We start from the raw sequence: 19,464 nt of genomic DNA on the forward strand, positions 1-19,464 counted from the left end.
GCCTACAAAGCCAGAGAATATATGCTGCATGAATATAGAACAGGTATAGATTCATTTAATTACGGTTATAACTTATGTTGTCATCTTGTTTTTATGATGTGCTATTGCATTTGTGTTATGTACTGTATTGCAATAACATGTCCTCACCCCTTTGTTGCGTGTCCTTGAGGGTAGGGTTTATGTGTGGTTTGTGTGGTTGTGATGTCACCAACCCAGGAAGAAGCTCGTTGTAGTCCCTACCAGCTGTTTGTTGTAGTCCTTAAACAGAGAAATCTTTTAAAGACAATATCTCTGTTTGCATTGAACTTTCAGCGCTGTAACTTTGCAGATACTGTTTATGATCTAACAGCGACATTACACACTAACTAAAGTTAAAAAAGTGAAATCGCAATGAACCACCCCTTTAAAGGTGCCCTAGATTCAAAATTTGAATTTACCTCGGCATAGTTGAATAACAAGAGTTCAGTACATGGAAAAGACATACATTGAGTTTCAAACTCCATTGCTTTCTCTTTCTTATGTAAATCTCATTTGTTTAAAAGACTTCCGGAAAACACGCAGATCTCAACATAACACCGACTGTTACGTAACAGTCGGGGTGTACGCCCCAATATTTGCATATGCCAGCCCACGTTCCCAACATTATGAAAGGCATTAGACAAGGGCAGCCAGTAACGTCTGGATCTGCACAGCTGAATCAACAGACTAGGTAAGCAAGAACAACAGCGAAAATGGCAGATGGAGCAATAATAACTGACATGATTCATGATAGCATGATATTTTTAGTGATATTTGTAAATTGTCTTTCTAAATGTTTTGTTAGCATGTTGCTAATGTACTGTTAAATGAGGTTAAAGTTACCATCGTTTCTTACTGAATTCACGGAGACAAGAGCCGTCGCTATTTTAATTTTTAAACACTTGCAGTCTGTATAATTCATAAACAACTTCATTCTTTATAAATCTCTCCAACAGTGTAGCATTAGCCGTTAGCCACGGAGCATAGCCTCAAACTCATAGAGAATCAAATATAAACATCAAAATAAATACTTTACTCACATAATTCGAAGCATGCATACAGCATGCATGACGAACATCTTGTAAAGATCCATTTGAGGGTTATATTAGCTGTGTGAACTTTGTAAATGTGCTGTAATATAATCGAGAGCTCGTGTGGCAGGGAGCACGCAAATTAAAGGGGCGGCGCGCTGAAAAAAATCAGTACATAGTTAATGATGACCCAAAATAGTTAAAAAAAAAGTTAAAAAAATTAATAAAAAAAAATCTATGGGGTATTTTGAGCTGAAACTTCACAGACACATTCAGGGGACACCTTAGACCTATATTATATCTTTTGAAAAAGCATTCTTGGGCACCTTTAAAAATGTGCATGAAAAAACTCTACAATTGGATAGTGCATTATGAAATTGTGTCCCTATGTTGTAGGGTTCAAAATAATATCTTTGTAATATCTTCTGTGTTCTGCAGAAGAAAGACATTCAAACAGATTTGAAACAACATGAGTAAATAATTATAAATATTTTTTGGTCAACTATCCCTTTAAGTAAAAAGTGTCACAGGTTACCCTGCTCACCCCTGCTATTTCACCATTTCTTTAAATAATTATTAGAAGTGTTTGTTTGTTTGTTTGCATGTGTAAGACAAATAAGATTATAGATTTAGACATCTTGACCTCAGTTGCAGTCCAGTAAGCTGCTTTGGTCTCATATGGCTCATAATGTATGGGTTTTATGCTACACGATTTGTCAGGCAAAGTCTATAAAAGATGTCAAAGAAGGCATTTTAGCACTGGCCGTGCACAGGATGTTGCACATTCAAGAATGTGTTGACGCTCTTCCAGGATTTTCTCGTTGAGTACAGTACAACAAAAGACCAACTCGCAGCACACATACTATAATTACCACTAGTATCTCATTTTGATCCATTTATTACCAAAAAACAGAGACCTTCATTTATCTCTCTGGCTTTCCCTGACAGTACGGCTCTTTTCCTCCTTTCTGTCCTCATATTTCCCAGGTGGTCATCACATCAGAAAGGTGATTATTCTTTGTTCTCTTTTTCCCTGTGTACGGATGGAGGAGCACTGAGGTATTTAACCGAGACCAAGTCTTTCTTTTGAGAAACCTCCACAAATTCTTGGATGCAGTTATGCTGACCTTTCTGAAATTGGAAGAATTGAGGAATCGGAGTTTAATGCAGGTATACAGGGTTCACTGATATAGCATAATCAAAGACAGCCGGACACAGAGAAGAAAGCAGACAGAGGAAATGATGAGATAAAGGAAGCAACAGAAGCAGAACGTATAAAAATGGAAGCACCAAAGGCTCTGTTGTGTGATGTGTAGGCCTGTGGCACATTGTGTTGTCCGTTTCTGCTAGTAATGCAGTTATGCAGCTGTGGCTTTGGGCCACAACCTGCCTGATCATCTTTGTCAGCATCTCATCTAAACTGGACTCGGGGTCTGGTCAACCTTGGATACTAAGAGCAAGTAGGCCAAGTAGAAGCTTACCCACCATGATACAACACCCACAAGACACCAGAACCACTACCAAAACATATCATGCCTCCTTATACAAGCTCATTTAAATGCTGAAGGGTGGGCTTGTCCCTAGAGGCTCCTCCTGGTGGCTGAAGGAAGTCACCAATGTCCTGTCCCGCTTAGCTCAATCCCATCCATCCCAGCCTCGCTTGAGGTTGATGTAAATGCGACGTGACATATCCAGGGTGCTGGTCCAGAGTGCTAATCATTGATAATCTAATCCAGAGGAGATTAGATAAGAGGAGGGAACACAGGATGCTGAGAACGGCTCTCTCTGGCTTAACAGAAGGCGGCCACTACGTCCACATTATACTGTACGATTGTCGAGTCTTGCTAAGGATTCGCTAACTGGAACTGTGTTTGGAATTTGGGATTGCAGTTGATAACATCCCGTTGGAGTTGGAACGGAAGACTTTGTCAAAAAAAATTTTTGTGTCCGCTGATGGTGTGGTTTTGAGTGGCGCCACCTTATTTATGGGATCTTGTTTTGTTCCTGCTTGCATCATCATAAAAGTGCTGTCCTTCAGTGGGATTAGCATTAGCATGTGGCTGTAGCCAGAGTGAAACCGATTCTGCGAACTTGTTCAACCTTTTGAAAGGATTTCTGGGCTAAATATTTTCAGGAGCACTTTCTGCAATTTCACTTATCTGTCTTCAAGCTTGTCGAGAACAGAACTGCTAATTCGTCTTTGAACAAAACCAGAGGAGATCATTTCATAATTGCTCTGCTTTGAAGGCCCATCTCCAGAAGTGAAGATGCTGAACCAGGGGGCTGTGATGATCTTCACAGGGGTCTGTGGGGCGTTAGTGGTCATGGCAGTGGCCTACTACGCCTACTGGTGAGTCCAGCTAATGGTTATCCAAAGCAACGGTGGATTGATTAGGCCACCTGCTGCTTATGTAAAGGGTTATTGGATTGGACACAGGGAAAGGTCAAGTAAGAGACTTCTTGCCTAAGTCTTTAATTTATTAGTTTATAGTTACTTGCACACCTGTCATATTTGTTGGTGTTTATGGCACTATGATGACCACCTGTTGCTCAGTTGTATCTAGAACAACTGAAAGGTCATGTGGAGTGTCTATTTTATCTCGGTTTCAACCTGTTTATCTGGATATTCTTTGTCCATATGACTTTAAAGCTTTTCAGAGAGTCAAACAGGCAGATTGCAAACTGTTGTATTAAATGTAGCCTATCTGAAAATTGAGCCGCTGTGTAAGGTTACTTGGTAATTGAAGCACAACCTGACTACTTCTTTTGTGTATATTTTGAGGCAGTGTTGCTCTGTGGTTTCTCATTTTTCTTTTGCATGCTGTATGGTAATAAGCTTTGTAACCTTCTCTTTAGAGGTACATTTTTGGCCATCTTGGAAAAAGATGGCCCCAGGCTGTCTAGTGATGCAGGCCAGACAGCTGTTTCCTCCTAAGCTGGTTGATCCCTCCATCTCTAATCCCTCCACCCTATCTCTTTTTATATTGCTGTGTAGTCCTCTTGCTACAAAGTGAATGAGGAACCAGATATAAACTAAAATGCATCTAGTTTATTTTTTGGCATGTGGCAGTAATCATCTTAAGTTAAGTGGTATCGACAACATAAAATACAATATTTTACCCCAAAATGTTATCATTTATGTTCTTTCTTCCAAAGAACACAAAAGGCGTTGTTTGGCAGAATGGTAATGTTGTTTTTTTCCATACAATGATAGTGAATCGGGGAATAGCGGCAGTTGAACAAAGAAGCGTCTTTGATACACATTTTGGGAGCCTTATGACACCATTCAATACCTTTTGTATAAGAAACGGGAGCACATTTACATATATTCAAACATAATGCATTAAGATATCCTGTACCAGGTTTGGAACATTTAAAAGCCACGACTGGACGAAAGAAGTTATATGGATCACCTATGAACCCCTCATTTTTCTCTTCCCATTTCCTTTTATTGTATTGAAAAGTAAAGCGGCAGGGCATTTCACATAATAACTGGTGTTGCATGTAGAAAAGTAAGTTTTCTTTGGGTTTGTAAAGACATAAGGGTGTGTAAATGATGACATTCATTTTTTTAATTAGGGCCAAAGCCCTGAAAGGTTTGTTTTTCTAAGGATTATTAATATTATTTATATATTTTTCCTGACTTCTCGGGCACTTTTGGGGCCCTTAACGTGCACAAAAACTCTTGAAAATTTGCACACTGGTCAGAACCCGCGGCCATCAGGGCCGGGCTGAAGCTGGTATCCGGGTGTGGCAGGGGGGCTTGACAGCACCCCCTTGAATGGGGTCCCAAAAACTTGGTCCATATATCAAACACTTTTGCGTGTATTAGTATGAAACTCGGTACACATGTAGACCTCATCGGGCCGAACAACTTTCGTTCTCTAAGAATTTTTTCACACCTGAGCGTTTGTTTCAGAACCTGGTGCGTTTTCTTCTGTTCGTTTATGCATATGGTCGCTCCGTGATCGCCTGAATGAGGTGGTCTCGGCCTGATTTCAAACCAACTCTGGGGTGGTTCGCTTGTGTTGTGAAAGCAATCCGATCCAAACTATTTTATTTTTCATAGCGGGAATTGTGTTATATAAAATGCAGCAGTGTTTGATTCTGTGAGTGGACACATCAGTTAGGCTACTGCAGTTAAAAACCAAAGAGCGCCTCTTCATCTTAAAACGTTGTGTAATCGCGATTCTCTGTGCAAGAACGCTGTCCCGACAAAGCCTTGATTCCGCTCCACACATGGTTGCAAAAGACTCTAAAATGGTGTAATTCACACTTTGTCTTACCGAATAATTGTTACTAATTTGTGTCTAACGCTCTTAATCACTTTGGTTCAGAGTTCATACCCTTGGTTCAGTAGCACACACAGTCTGGCTGTTGTCTGTAGCGTTAATGGTCTCAGATGGTGGAGAAAGTGGGGTTTCTTGTTGGCTGAGCCAGTACTCTGCTCCGACAAGTTGATCAAGTGATCCATCAGATAGCACATACACACTCCCCCTCGCACACCCTGTGCAACCCTTTAACTGGCATGAGGTGTTTTGGCATTCAGGGCACTCTGCCGTTCCCTTGTTCTCAAACGCGCACACACTTTGGTATGATTCCAAAGTTTGCTTCAAGTTCGTGCAGTGGTGGCTAGGAGGACAGAGTTCAACTCTTTCCTTTCCCACCCTCTCTCTTTTTCCGTCTTTCAGTCAGTCTCTCTGTCTATACTAAAGTCACAGTTAACTTAGCACACTGCCCGTGAATCTTCATCTAAGGTGAGTGTTGTTTGTGTTCTGTTTGTCTTGGCTGATATATTGGTAGAGGAAGCAAAGCTTTGAAGGTTTAAACTTTTACTCGCTGATCTCTAGCTGCCCTCGTGTTGTAACATGATTGTTTTGTGTTTGTTTGAAATGGCAGCACATAGATTTGGCAGATTTACTATTTTGCTAATGGCCAATTCACAGCCATCACTAACTAGATGACAGCTAGAAGGTATTAGCTCTATTATTACATTTTCTGTAGCAATTGAGAGCTACTTGCCTGTCAACTTGATACAATACTGAGGTCTTCTGGGTGGATGCATTGCTACATGGTTTCTACGTGGCCCATGATGACACCCAAATCTTGTCTTAAATTTTTTTTCTTTAGTACAATGCAGCCTCTTCTATTTAGTGTCAATACTAAATCAATATCTTAGGTCATGAACAAGTGACCTGGCTAATGAAATGAAACAAGTGCTGTCCAGAGATTTAATAATTCAATGTCAGTGTCAATGTAATTTGCCATCAATCTCATCTTCTTTTTTTTTTCTTTTAATGTTAATGCATCCAGTTCCTCCTTAGGGTGGGAAAACAAGCGTTTGCTATTCATTTAGTAGAAATTCATAGTGGAATATACTGTATGTGCACAAAGGTATAGGATGGTGGTAGATTATAAATAACATAACCACTTCCCCCTTGTTTTACTTGCTAATGTATCAGATGTTTTTGCTGCTATCATATGATGCTCATTTTACTAATGTTTGCAGAATAAATACCATTTACTATTTATTGTTTTGGTCAGGTACAATTCTAAACATATAATTGCTGCTTTTTTTTTTTTTTTTATTAAAGTGTTTTTTTTTTTTATATATATATATATATATATTTTTGTTTGTTTGTTTTTTACAAATTTTGTCTCTTTAAATAAATAATATTATAATTAACATGTTCTTAAGGATAAAAAAAAAAACATATACAGGGAGCCTTTTCTTGCACATTACTATAATATTAAAGGTTACAATTAACAGCAGAGCCCAAACTATTAAATTCAGTTGCTATTTATTTTTATATATAATAACCAACACTCAAATAAAATAAAAAAAAAGGTTTTGTATTAACTTCTAAATCTAATTATAAAATTGTTACTTTTCATTTTTGAAATAATAATCATTTACACAGTTACCGCGATAACTTGTTTTCATGACAAATTTATTTAAACATTAAATAAATACGACATTACTAACAGGTAAAGTAAATTGAATATATAAGCTAATATAGTGCATATATTTAGTGAAATGCTTCCGTCTAGAGTTCATTTCTCTAGTGAACTAACATGCTGTGGACATTAAATGACTTGCCTGAGGTAAATGTAATGCTACGTGAGATTATTCTCAAGCTGTTTTATTGATGTCTTTCTGCGGTTGAAACACTGGTTGAGAGATGACACACATATCTAGATTGTATGCACTACTTCTTCTGCACATTTTCCTGTTGTTGTGGCGGTTAGCAAACGGCACTAGTGCTGTTGCATTACCGTGCATATCCCCTTCTGGATTGAAGTGTGAATTGCCTGTGACCGACTGTATTCTTTGTCTAACTATGTTTGGGAAGAATACATGTACTGTTACACCCCTATATAATAGTGAAAAGTACCAGCTTACCACAAAATGCTTCGAATTGAGTTGAGAATCATTGTTTATCATTGTAAGTCATCATTCAAACTAGATCTTATGACTCTCCTAATCCACCATAACCTTTTTGCTAGCTGCTTGCTCACAACAGCGATTTTTCACAGACAAAACACCATCAAAGAAACAAGTCTGCGCTTGTCAAATAACATTGGCTGAAAGTATGGGCCGTCGGGCAAAATGAATGTAATAAATCCACACAACCATTTTGCACTTTGTAATGGTATTAGTTAGTGTAGCAGGACGGTTGACTGAACTGGACTTTGTTATCAGAGCAGACACATACTAACAGAGGAATTGATAGTATTAATAGGGTCAGACAGGCCACCTGCAGGTTACAAGACGGGCAGTTGAAGTAGTTTGGCAACTTCATCCAGAGTATCGGATAAACCTAGAACGAGCAGAGAGACTGGTTTCCTGCACTGAGCTGCAATCCTCTCTTTTCATTTGGTTAAGCAGTGCTTTAAAAGATTATTTGGCAAATAAAGTTGCTGAAACGCTTATTTTGTTGGAGTATTTGATATTAATCCAGTGCTTTCTCTTGCAGTTGTTGTCTTGTTATGGGATTAAGCGGTGCTGGAAGATAAAGCTTGATAAGCTTTCAAAATCGATTTAAAACTGGAGAACTTTAGATTCAATGATAGTGTTTGTGTGATTTGTTTCTTTGTGAAAAAACGAGGCAGTGTCAATGTATGCGAGAGAGAGAGAGAGAAATTGGAGGAGGTGACTGGAATTCCTCCAATTGGGTGAGAGGGTGAGCTTTTGCATGGGACATGTGTAGTGCAGTTGTACTGTATGTGCACACAGTGCTACTGCACGTGGAATTTTTGGTGCCTAAGCGTTTGCGGTCATGAACTCTCGCCTACTTTACGGTGAATATCTTCGTATCTTGGAACAGGATGTGGAAGTAAAAATAATCAGGACTAAATTTGTTGTTGGTGACTGTTGTATTCATGACTGGGGCTGTCTGTCATGAATTCTCTAAATGCACTCTTTTTCCTTTTCTCTCAGGTCGGTGGTACTAAGTGAAGGGCCGTGTAAAAGAGGGTTGTAGAGAAGAACCCACTGTGGTGAGTTAAACATCCATTCACAATATTGACTTAGAAAACTGAGATGATTAAACATATTAAACATGAACATGAGAGCGCAACTGGTTTGACTGGTACAATTCTGAGTCTATGATTCTAATGCAAATGCTAGTAATAATATTGATCAGTGCTGATTGTGAGTGTTATGTTGATATTTTTGTGCATAACTGTGTATGCTCCTTATTATTATTATCTGAGTAAGTGTTAATTTGGTGTCTTCCCTGTCTCTCTTGTCTTTCAGCAGTGTGTGTGGGTGTGTGTGAGTGAGTGAGTGTGTGTGTGGAAGGGGGCTCTCAGTCATGGGTGTGGTGGCGTGGCTGAAGAGCCTGTTCGTACTGCAGCTCTTGATTGGCTTTGTGTTTGTCGTGAGCGGCCTCATTATCAACTTCATCCAGCTCTGCACCTGTGTGCTGTGGCCCATCGACAAACAGCTGTACCGCAAGATCAACACCAGACTCTCCTACTCGCTATGGAGCCGTGAGTTGTTTTTGTCTCAACTGAATGTGCTGCACACTTTAACATTTGCATTTGTTTTTAAAGACCTGTGTTAATGAGAAGTTTTAGTTGCTTTCAAGTAGTGCTGGCCGGTTTGACCAAAAATCTGTATCATTTTTTTTTTAAGATTCTGGCGGTCTCACAGTATACACGGTATATCACTGTTTATATACAAGTTTGGAACCACTAAGATTTTTAATGTTTTTAAAAGAAGTTTCGTCTGCTCACCAAGGCTACATTTATTTAATTAAAAATACAGTAAAAAACAGTAATATTGTGAAATATTATTACAATTTAAAATAACTGTTTTCTATTTGAATATATTTGACAAAGTAATTTATTCCTGTGATGGCAAAGCTGAATTTTCAGCATTGTTACTCCAGTCTTCAGTGTCACATGATCCTTCAGAAATCATTCTAATATGCTGATTTGCTGCTCAATAAACATTTATGATTATTTTCAATGTTGAAAACAGTTGTGTACTTTTTTTTTCAGGATTCCTTGATGAATAGAAAGTTCAAAAGAACAGCATTTATCTGAAATACAAAGCTTCTGTAGCATTATACACTACCGTTCAAAAGTTTGGGGTCAGTAAGAATTTTTATTTTTTTGAAAAGAAATTAAAGAAATGAATACTTTTATTCAGCAAGTAATGGCAGTAAAGACATTTATAATGTTACAAAAGATTAGATTTCAGATAAACACTGTTCTTTTGAACTTTCTATTCATCAAATAATCCTGAAAAAAAATATTGTACACAAATATTTTGTACAATTGTACACATTAAATGTTTCTTGAGCAGCAGATCAGCATATTAGAATGATTTCTGAAGGATCATGTGACACTGAAGACTGGAGTAATGATGCTGAAAATTCAGCTTTGCCATCACAGGAATAAATTACTTTGTCAAATATATTTAAATAGTACACAGTTATTTTAAATTGTAATAATATTTCACAATATTACTGTTTTTTACTGTATTTTTAATTAAATAAATGTAGCCTTGGTGAGCAGACGAAACTTCTTTTAAAAACATTAAAAATCTTAGTGGTTCCAAACTTTTGGTCTGTGTATTTTTATATATATATATATAAAATTAATAATATTATTAAGTAGGCTACATTTTTACTGTGCAATTTCTGTAATTTCAATGAAGACCTTTGAGTTTGCATTTTAATAAACAGTGTTATTATTATTATGATTATTGTTATCTCTATTAATCGAAGTACACTCGATTCGTCGATTGTACAATAGTATATTTCTGTTATTTCAAGTTATGCCGAACTTTTATTTTGACAGGATCGTGAAAACGTTTGAATTCCTGTGTATATGATATGACAAATGTCGATAGTTTTGTCAAATTAAACGGTGATATGTTCATAAAGTGACTCTAAGAGCAGCTCTGCAGGTGATGTTCATATATACTCGAGTGAGACAGCAGACACTGAAATCATCGCGAGCGTCACGCGTTCTTCAGTATGTGTAGTAGTGGACAAAACTGCGGCGCTCATTCATACAGACATCAGATTTCAATAACAGTCATTTTTAGCTTTAATATTCACAGACACTAGTCTGTATCAGTATCTGATTCATTGTACAGCCCTACTTTTGATTTATTCATCCAAAAATTGCCAAATTCTGTGACGTTCCGCTTTATACAGTAAGTTCTTGTGACTGGATTCCGTGATTTCATCTCTGTTTTCTGCATCGCAGAAATCATATGACTCTACATGGTATTTGCAGTATTAAGAGAGTTCGTTTTGTGAGTTATTTATTGTTGTGTTATAAAGTTGTTTCCATTATGTGGTGTAAGAAGGGTATGCAGTTAATAGAAGTCTGCACTCTACATAGCGCTTCATGGCCATTGAATAGATACAGCAGCTGTTTCAGCTACAAACCGGTATGGTGGTTTTTGAAAAATATATATCGGTCTCGAAATTGAAACCGGTATATGAACCGGTATACCGCCCAGCGCTACTTTTACGTGCATTTATTCTAAAGCTTAGGTACCTGTTACTGTAATATATAAAGCATTTGCAGATGGATATCACTTAAAGGGGCAGTATGCAATTTCTCAAAATTGTTGAACTATTGATATTTGAAATCAACCCAAACAAACACACCCCTCCCTTCCTTGCTCCGCCTCCAAAATGCATGAACACACAATGCAGAAGCGTAGCAAAATAATGCTTGGCAAAAAATAAAGCGAAAATGACGTACTAATGACAAGTAAGCACAAAAAATGAACATGCAGTACACAAGAGTACATAAAATCAAGAGTTGGTTGTTAGTCGCCAGAAGCACACCAGCTCCAGACTCAAAACCAATATTACTCATGTATGGAGCAAAAACAACGCAACCTTGGTGTCCATTTTCGGTTCCCACTGTGCTGGAAAGCTTTTCTTATATTAACGCGGGTCCTAAATCTGTTGCCTGATCATAGCTATCCTTTTTCCAGTGATATTCCTCTGATCTTTTCTCTTTTGTAATGTCTCTCAGCCATATCTCTTTCTACAGTCTTCAAATCTCCCTTTTGCTCACTCTCTGTCCTGATTGCTGATTGGCTACAAGTTTGTTGTGCTGCTCGATCCAATCCACTTTCAACAGCGTTTTTCCAAAATTGCTTACTGCACCTTTAATGCGTTTCTTTTTTTTTAAAACATTTGTCATCACTTTAGTATAATGCAAAGAAACGTAATGTTCCATTTATTTATTTGCCTTCATGAGTTGTGCAGTGCAGGTTACTGGAGAAGAAGCTAACACCATCATTCTTATAATGCAAAATTTATGAGACATTATGGTGTTTGTACGCACACGCTCAGACTTTTGTACATTTAGCAGGACTGTTCTTGATCAACTCTGAACTGCCATTTTTAGAGCTGCTTTACAGCAGAACTTGAGTTAGTCTCATATTTGATGAAGTTTGCATCGATTCTGTAATTTTCCATTTTATCACTGTGTAAAGCTATTTTGAAACAATCTGAATTGTATAAAGGTGACTTGACTTTTATACTACTTTCCTAACAGAGTTGGTAATGTTGTTGGAGTGGTGGTCTGGCACAGAGTGCACGCTGTACACCGATCAGGCCACAGTGGATAAGTTCGGTAAAGAGCATGTCATCATCATCCTCAACCACAACTATGAGATCGACTTCTTGTGTGGCTGGACCATGTGTGAGAGATACGGCGTACTGGGGGTGAGTAGAATTTCAACTTATTTTTACTTAGTTGCGAAGTAGTGTTAATTTCGTTAACGAAAAGTACTACGAAAATTGTTTGTCAGCAAACTTCTAAGATGAGACGATGACGAGACGACACCATGGTCATTGTGACCATATTAATGTGCAATATCATCGGCGATAAAAGACTAGACTAAAATGTAGTTAAAAACTCTTTATTTTTGTAGAGAAAAAAAACGACAAAATATTACAGACTGTGGTACAAGCCTCTGCTTTGACCTTTCATGCTTGTGGTTGCCAGATGTCACAAGCTTAAATCTCCAAATCAGAACTTTAACCTTAAAAGGATACATTTTCTGCCTGGTGCAATCTGGCAACCATGCACACGCACTCTCTCTACACTGCTGAAGCGCTGCCAATGATCCAAAAACACAGACAAACAAATAAGATGGAGTTTAGCGATCTCCATTGAGATATTCTACTTAAATGAAAGTGTCGTTCAGTCAGTCTGTGTTCCTTCACGAGCCGCTTGTGCCGTTTACTGCGACTAAATCTGCGATCAAACCTTCTCAGTGATTAACTGTGAAAAATCATGGATCTGGTTGCTGAATAAATGCACTTACGCAACCTCCGTGTGACAGTACAAATTCTTTTATGCTGCTTTTTAAATAGATGATAAAACATTAATGTAATTTGGAATTATTGGAATTACTATTATGAATTTCAGAGAAGTTTTTTGTTTTACCAGTTTTTATAATGTAGAGCAGCGGTACTCATGCGCACTAGAGACATTCATGCTTGTCTAGTCTTTTTCGCTCAAATAGTTACAATAAAATGTCTTTGTACTTGTTTAAAATTAGAGTTGCTGGTATCTTTTAATCCCCTCAAACGAGCGCTCTTCAACACGGTCGGCTATAGAGTGCCCCAGGGATGACGCGTTTTTGTAGGCAAAACCCGGAAGCAAGTTAGCATTTTAGGACTTCCGGTTCCAACGCCGTAAAGTCTATGGGTTTTTCTTAATGGGTTTTTGCTAAATCACCTGAAATAAGGTCTGTGGTTAACAAAGCCTCTAAATACTTTCACGTTTTGATCTATGACATAAAACACACCAGTTATAACCCACTTGTGATTTTTTTTTTTAACTTTTACTGCGTCTTCAAATCGGCGGTTACTAACAAATTGCTAAAAGGGACTACATCCTTTGGTGGGGACTTTAGATGTCATCATTAAAAACAGGACATTTGGACAGCATTTCTCATGAAAAAGTGGATAAGTATTCATACACAGCGCATATCATAATCAGTGAGCATGTTTTTAAATAGAGTTGTTTTCTAAATAAAGTTTGAGGATGCTTTGTGGTGACGACGTTGATCCGCGACCATGGTGTGCTGTAGTCCGTTTATAGCCTACTGTTAGCCTTTTATATCTGACGACTTTATTTCTATGGGAAAAATGAATAGGCTTTCAGTCGAGGGAACCCGTGCGCCGCTAACTTCCGGGTTGGCCTACAAAAACATGTCGTCCCTGGGGCACTCTATCCGCTTGTTAAGTCGTGACGTAAGGAACGCCGTTTCCGGGTCCAAGCCTCGACTCGTTTCACTTGAGAATGCCATCGACGGCCGTTTATGAGCGCTATTTATTCATTTTAAACATCAATCATTTTAAAAAGTTAAACATTTTAAATACTTACAGTCTACACAACAGTCTCCGTGCTCACAGCGTCACAGATATTAATATTTTATTGATTTATAAAAGATGAATCATTGTCTGGCCATCTGGAATTTTGGTATGGAGATAAAGGTTATGATTATAATTTTTTTGTAGTATTACACCACATCGTGTATGTATATTAGTACCATTTGTTGTTTTCTTGTGGTATGAGATAGAGCGTTAGGACACGGAAGCGCTGCCGCGTGACGTCAGACTTGTTCTGTCTATGCTGCGTTCACACCGAACGCGTCTGGGGCGTCAAATTCGCGCCAGACGCGTCTAGTTGGACGCTTGAACATTTTTAAGTCAGACGCTTCAGACGCGCGTAAAATTCGCTCAATTCGCGCGTCTAAACAAAGTGTGTTCAGACGCGAATTCGCGTCATGGGAGAGGCTTTCATCTCTTTCTGCACAGATCCTCTGAATAAACACATAATCTCGTCAGTTGGAAACCTGTAGCGGCAATTTAACTCGGTTATGCCGGCCGACTTTTGCTAGCTAGAAGGTGGGCTAGTATCAACGGCTAAAATCATGCAAAAAGTTTTACATCTAACCAGATTGTCCGATTTCTTCGCTTATTCTCTTCCAGGCAAGGTCCTTTTTATTCCTGTCTCGATAAAAATATAATGAGACATCATAGAGCTCAGGGTGGCCACACACACAGCGACATCTTTGTTCTGGTCTCCACCGCTGATCACATCATAAACACGTTACTACCAAAGCAGAGTCCCTGATTGGTTAACGCGCCGCGAATTTACGCCAAAGTTCAGATTTTTCAACTCGGGCGTTTGGGCGTCAGACGCTCAATTCGCGCGTCAGCCGCGTGAACGCTCAATTCGCGCCGCGCTATTCGCGCGTCAACGGCCGATTCGCGCCGCGCTAGACGCTTGATTCGCGCCGCAGGACACCTAGACGCGCGTTTACATTGACTTAACATGTAAATCAGACGCCCCAGACGCGTTCGGTGTGAACGCAGCATTAGGGCCGTTACATAGTCAACGCGAGAAACGCGAGCAAGCAACGCGAGCGACGCGAGCGACGCGAGCGACGCGCTCACTTTCATAGTCTAAACAGTGGACGCAAGCGTCACGGGCGATGCGTGTATGCAATACACCGCTCACGCAACAGGGGGTAGTAGAGTCGGGTGATATTCAGATCAAAATGGCAACTGAAGAGGAGTGTATTCTGTTGCTGATTTTACATCGGCGGCAACAAAGGCAACGCAGAGATAGACGGTGGTATGTTCGCCCTTTAAATCAAAAAAGAGATCAGGATGAATACGTATAAGTTCGCATAATTTTTCCTCTTCGCCCGCCATTGTATTCAAACCTTCTTCTTCTGTAAACACAATAAACTTGAATTAATGTACAATACTTGCAATGTCGCCCCCACCGACAACGCATAGTATTGCGTGCATCGGCGCGTCGCGTATCAAAAACTAGGACTACACATTTGGCTACGCACCGACGCATAATGGCGGCCGAAGCGTAACGATGCGTAGCCTCGGGGACGCGTATGCGTACAGATGCGTTGACTATGAAACGGCCCTTATCCGTTTCTTTTCAGACTGAAACAACAGCCCGTTTCAGTGCTGACACCTTGTGGACAAACTAAATTAGTGCAAAAACTATGTGCCTTCAGTTTATATTGTTCTTTGCGGTTAGAAAAACTGTGCTGCGCGCGTACACTATACGCGTTCTCTGCTGGTGATTACAGCGTCACGCGTACTGTACGCCTACCCTAGTGTGCGTGTAAAAAAAACTAAGTAATATTCACTCTAATTTTGGACGCAAATTATAATAAAAATACATTTATATGTAGCATGATGCGGGCCACAAATTTAATGCTGACGGGCCGCCCGTTGAACACACTCCTTGTAGAGAGTGTGTTAATTTATATGATAAACAGCCTATAAATCAGGAAACTAGACGAGTTAAAATAAACCATTCGTATATTCTCTTGATTTGTGATTTGTGATTTATGCGAAAGTGCAATAATTCAGATGAACTGTAAAAATAAATCTCGCAAATGACAACAATTGTTAAGCAAAATAATCTTGATTATCAGTTTTGACTAAAACTATACTAAAATGCCCAGACATTAAGGCCTGGTTTCACAGACAGAGTTTAGATTAAGCCAGGATTAGGCCTTACTTCAATTTAGGACATTTTAGTAGCTTTTATAAACATGCCTTAGAAAGGCACTGACATAAGAAATGTTGCTTTCAGTTAAAGCAGCTCAAACATGCATTTTAGTCTAGGACTAGCTTAAGCCTTGTCTGTGAAACCAGGGGATAGTTATCCAAAATTTGACTAAACAAAAAAAGGACAAGGTTGACCTAATGATGATGATAACTAAAAGTACATGTGACACAGGACTAAGACTAAATTAAAAAATAGCTGACAAAATTAACACCATTTCCAAGGCAACTTTTCTAATTTTCATCTTTTTCATCAAAAATAAATAAATAAATAAATAAACAAAATAAATAAATATATAACTGCTTTATTTAAATTAACTAAAGTTATTTTTAATAGTTTGTTTTAAAGGTCCCGTTCTTCGTGATCCCACGTTTCAAACTTTAGTTAGTGTGTAATGTTGTTGTTAGAGTATAAATAAAATCTGTAAAATTTTAAAGCTCAAAGTTCAATGCCAAGCGAGATATTTTATTTAACAGAAGTCGCCTACATCGAACGGCCAGTTTGGACTACATCCCTCTACTTCCTTCTTTAATGACGTCACTAAAACAGTTTTTTGACTAACCTCCGCCCACAGGAATACACAAGAGTTGCGTTTGTAGAGTGTGTTTGTCGCCATGTCATCGAAACGCTGTTATTTTCATCCCGCAGTCCAATCACCGGGTCTGATTCCGGCTCAAATTGATAGGGTAAAATTAAAGGCATGTTTACAATAACACTGAGCGCGTGCATCTCCACGTTATGGTAAGAGGCGTGACTTTTCCGGGCAAGATGCGCTAAACTGCTGTCGAATCACAACACAGGAACCGCTGGCACAATCAGAACTCGTTACGTATTTCTGAAGGAGGGACTTCATAGAACAAGGAAGTCATCAGCCCGTTTTTATGACAGTGGAAACAGCGGTATACAGATAAGTAAATTATGTGAAAAATACTGTGTTTTTTGACACGCGAAACATGAACATGTTATATTGCACACTATAAACACAATCAAAGCTTCAAAAAACCACGAAAAACGGGACCTTTAACACTGCTTTGTTCCAGTAATCTTAGTAATCATGAGGCTCAATCCCAAGAAATTAATTTGTTGTCATTTTTCTCTATCCTCTCATTGCATTTTGTATCCTCCCTTTATTTTCATATTTTGTATCCAGAGTTCTAAGGTTCTGGCTAAACACGAACTGCTGAAAGTGCCTCTGATTGGCTGGACGTGGTACTTCCTGGAAATAGTTTTCTGTAAGCGGAAGTGGGAGGAGGACAGGGACACTGTCTTCAGTGGGCTGAACCGTCTCCGAGATTACCCAGAATACATGTGGGTGAGTACACTGACCTATTACGATGCTCTCCTGACCTGATAATTAAGCAGACCTTTGAAAAGTCACTTAAGTGACGCTATTTGATTCATTTGTTTCTGTCAAATTTGGAGCAAACCAACTTTTTTGGATGGATGGATTTAATGTTTTCTATTGTAGTTTTTGGTTATTCTTTTTACAGTTTGCTTTAAACCATGCAGTGTTGTAGTTTCTTATAAAATTACTTGACAAACCCAATTTACATTTGGAGCTTAGTGTTACTTTTGTACTGTGCTTGAGCAGCATATGCACACAAACTGCTAACCCAGCTCCGTAAAGGTGCATTAACACATTTAACCAAGGCTCAGAGATTGCAAAAAGAAATCACAAAGAAGTGTGAATGCAGACTAAAACTTTTCCTCCTCCTCAGTTCACAAGAAAAAAGTGTTTCTCTTTTAAAGGTTATACAAACACTCTATATTATAAATAATAGAATGTAATTAGAGGCTCATGACAATCAAAATCATGTCTTAATTCTTCATTATTACTGATGCCTCACATTTTGCATGCTTGGACAAGCTTAAAGTAAAGCCCTTGTGTTAATGTAGTAAATGAAGTGTTGGATTATGTAGTTTAGTGGGTTTATGTATTCATTCATTCTGTTATATACCAGCAATTATACAAATATTATATACTGTATGTTTGTATTAGTGCTGTCAATCGATTAAAAAAAATTAACTAATTAATCACAAATTTTTCTGTAATTAATTGCAATTAATTGCACCTAACAATAAAAAACAGTTTTTAACACATTTTTATATTGTAATAATTTCACAAATTAATGTAGAAACAACATAAAGTATATTTTAAATATATGTTCTAACTGGAAATATCCAGAATCAAAGCAGTTATCAAAAACTTTAGTCTTCACTACATAATTTAAAGATTAAAATATAGATACATTTTTATTAAAGCTACAAGTGCAGTGAGTGATTTTCTTTTCTATTTTTTTTTTTTTTGTTCTTTGATTAGCAAAAATGACTGACTGTAGCAGGTTTATTAGGCTGCTGTCTCTTTAAGATCTGACGCACATGACATGGATCTGCATCCTATTTTCTCATTTCTCATCTCTTTACAGTCATTTAAGGCTTTATTTAATTTATTGTGCTTACAAGAATACTCGAAAAACTGGCATTTTGGCATAATTTTGTGTTTTTGTTAATTTAATTTGTCTGAAGTGGCTTTCTGTGTGCACAAGTCATATGTGTCTCACACAGACAGGAGATTCAGTGCGCCAGTACCATTTTGTCTTGTTGCACTTGAATGGTTTAAAAGCATTTGCATGAATAAGAGTGTGATCTCATAATGTAACGCTAGCTAAAGGATGACGGGGGGAAAAAAATGGATGCTGCATTAATTGCGTTGAATATTTTTAATGCGTTAAACTGAAAAAATTATATATCATCATTATATATCATATTATATATGTATGACAGCAGGACCTAAAACTAACTTTTTGCCACACCTGCCAATGGCCAGTGACTTAAAATTTACTGGCCACTAATAAGTGCAAGAGCAATAAGTGTTTGTTATTTGTCTTTTGTTGTTTGATTTAACATTAAAAACACAGACAGCAGCAGGAATACTAGGCTGCTGTCACTTTAAGAGCTAATGCACAGATCAAATATACTGTTACACATGCGTTTTATTTCTCAACTGTTTGCGTTCAGTTCACAAAACTGACTATTTACAAGGATACTTGCCAAGATGGGCATTTTTGGCATAATTTTGTTTGAACATGTCTGTTGAAGTGCAAGCTGTGAAAGAGAACTCAATTCAGTTCTGTCTGAGACGCAGATTTCTGTGCGCTCTTCGGATGTTTGCGCACAAAAAGCTCCCCACACAGCGTGCAAGTGACGAATTGAGGTGCCTTTCACATCTTCTTGAACTTGAATATTTAAATTGGCAAGGCTTAAACTTTCGTGACAATGCAACACTGCCCTATCCCACGCGTCGTTCACGTTC

The 19,464-nt window shown here is 38.2% G+C and overlaps 1 protein-coding gene across 6 annotated transcripts in view; it reads left to right on the forward strand.

Moving 5' to 3' along the window:
* Positions 1-19,464, forward strand: part of agpat3 (1-acylglycerol-3-phosphate O-acyltransferase 3) — a 37,412-nt gene that overhangs the window by 9,627 nt on the left and 8,321 nt on the right. Inside the window, exons 1-5 of one of the 6 annotated variants that reach the window (XM_048196425.1) lie at positions 5,638-5,806; positions 8,491-8,549; positions 8,812-9,044; positions 12,090-12,259; positions 17,302-17,463. In XM_048196425.1, the coding sequence (XP_048052382.1) occupies positions 8,867-9,044; positions 12,090-12,259; positions 17,302-17,463 (510 nt within the window). In that variant the 5' untranslated portion in view covers positions 5,638-5,806; positions 8,491-8,549; positions 8,812-8,866. The other 5 variants (XM_048196420.1, XM_048196421.1, XM_048196422.1 and 2 more) reach the window with 5 other exon arrangements.

Source organism: Megalobrama amblycephala, linkage group LG7 (assembly GCF_018812025.1).
Source record: "Megalobrama amblycephala isolate DHTTF-2021 linkage group LG7, ASM1881202v1, whole genome shotgun sequence".
In the NCBI taxonomy this organism is placed as follows: Eukaryota; Metazoa; Chordata; class Actinopteri; order Cypriniformes; family Xenocyprididae; genus Megalobrama; species Megalobrama amblycephala.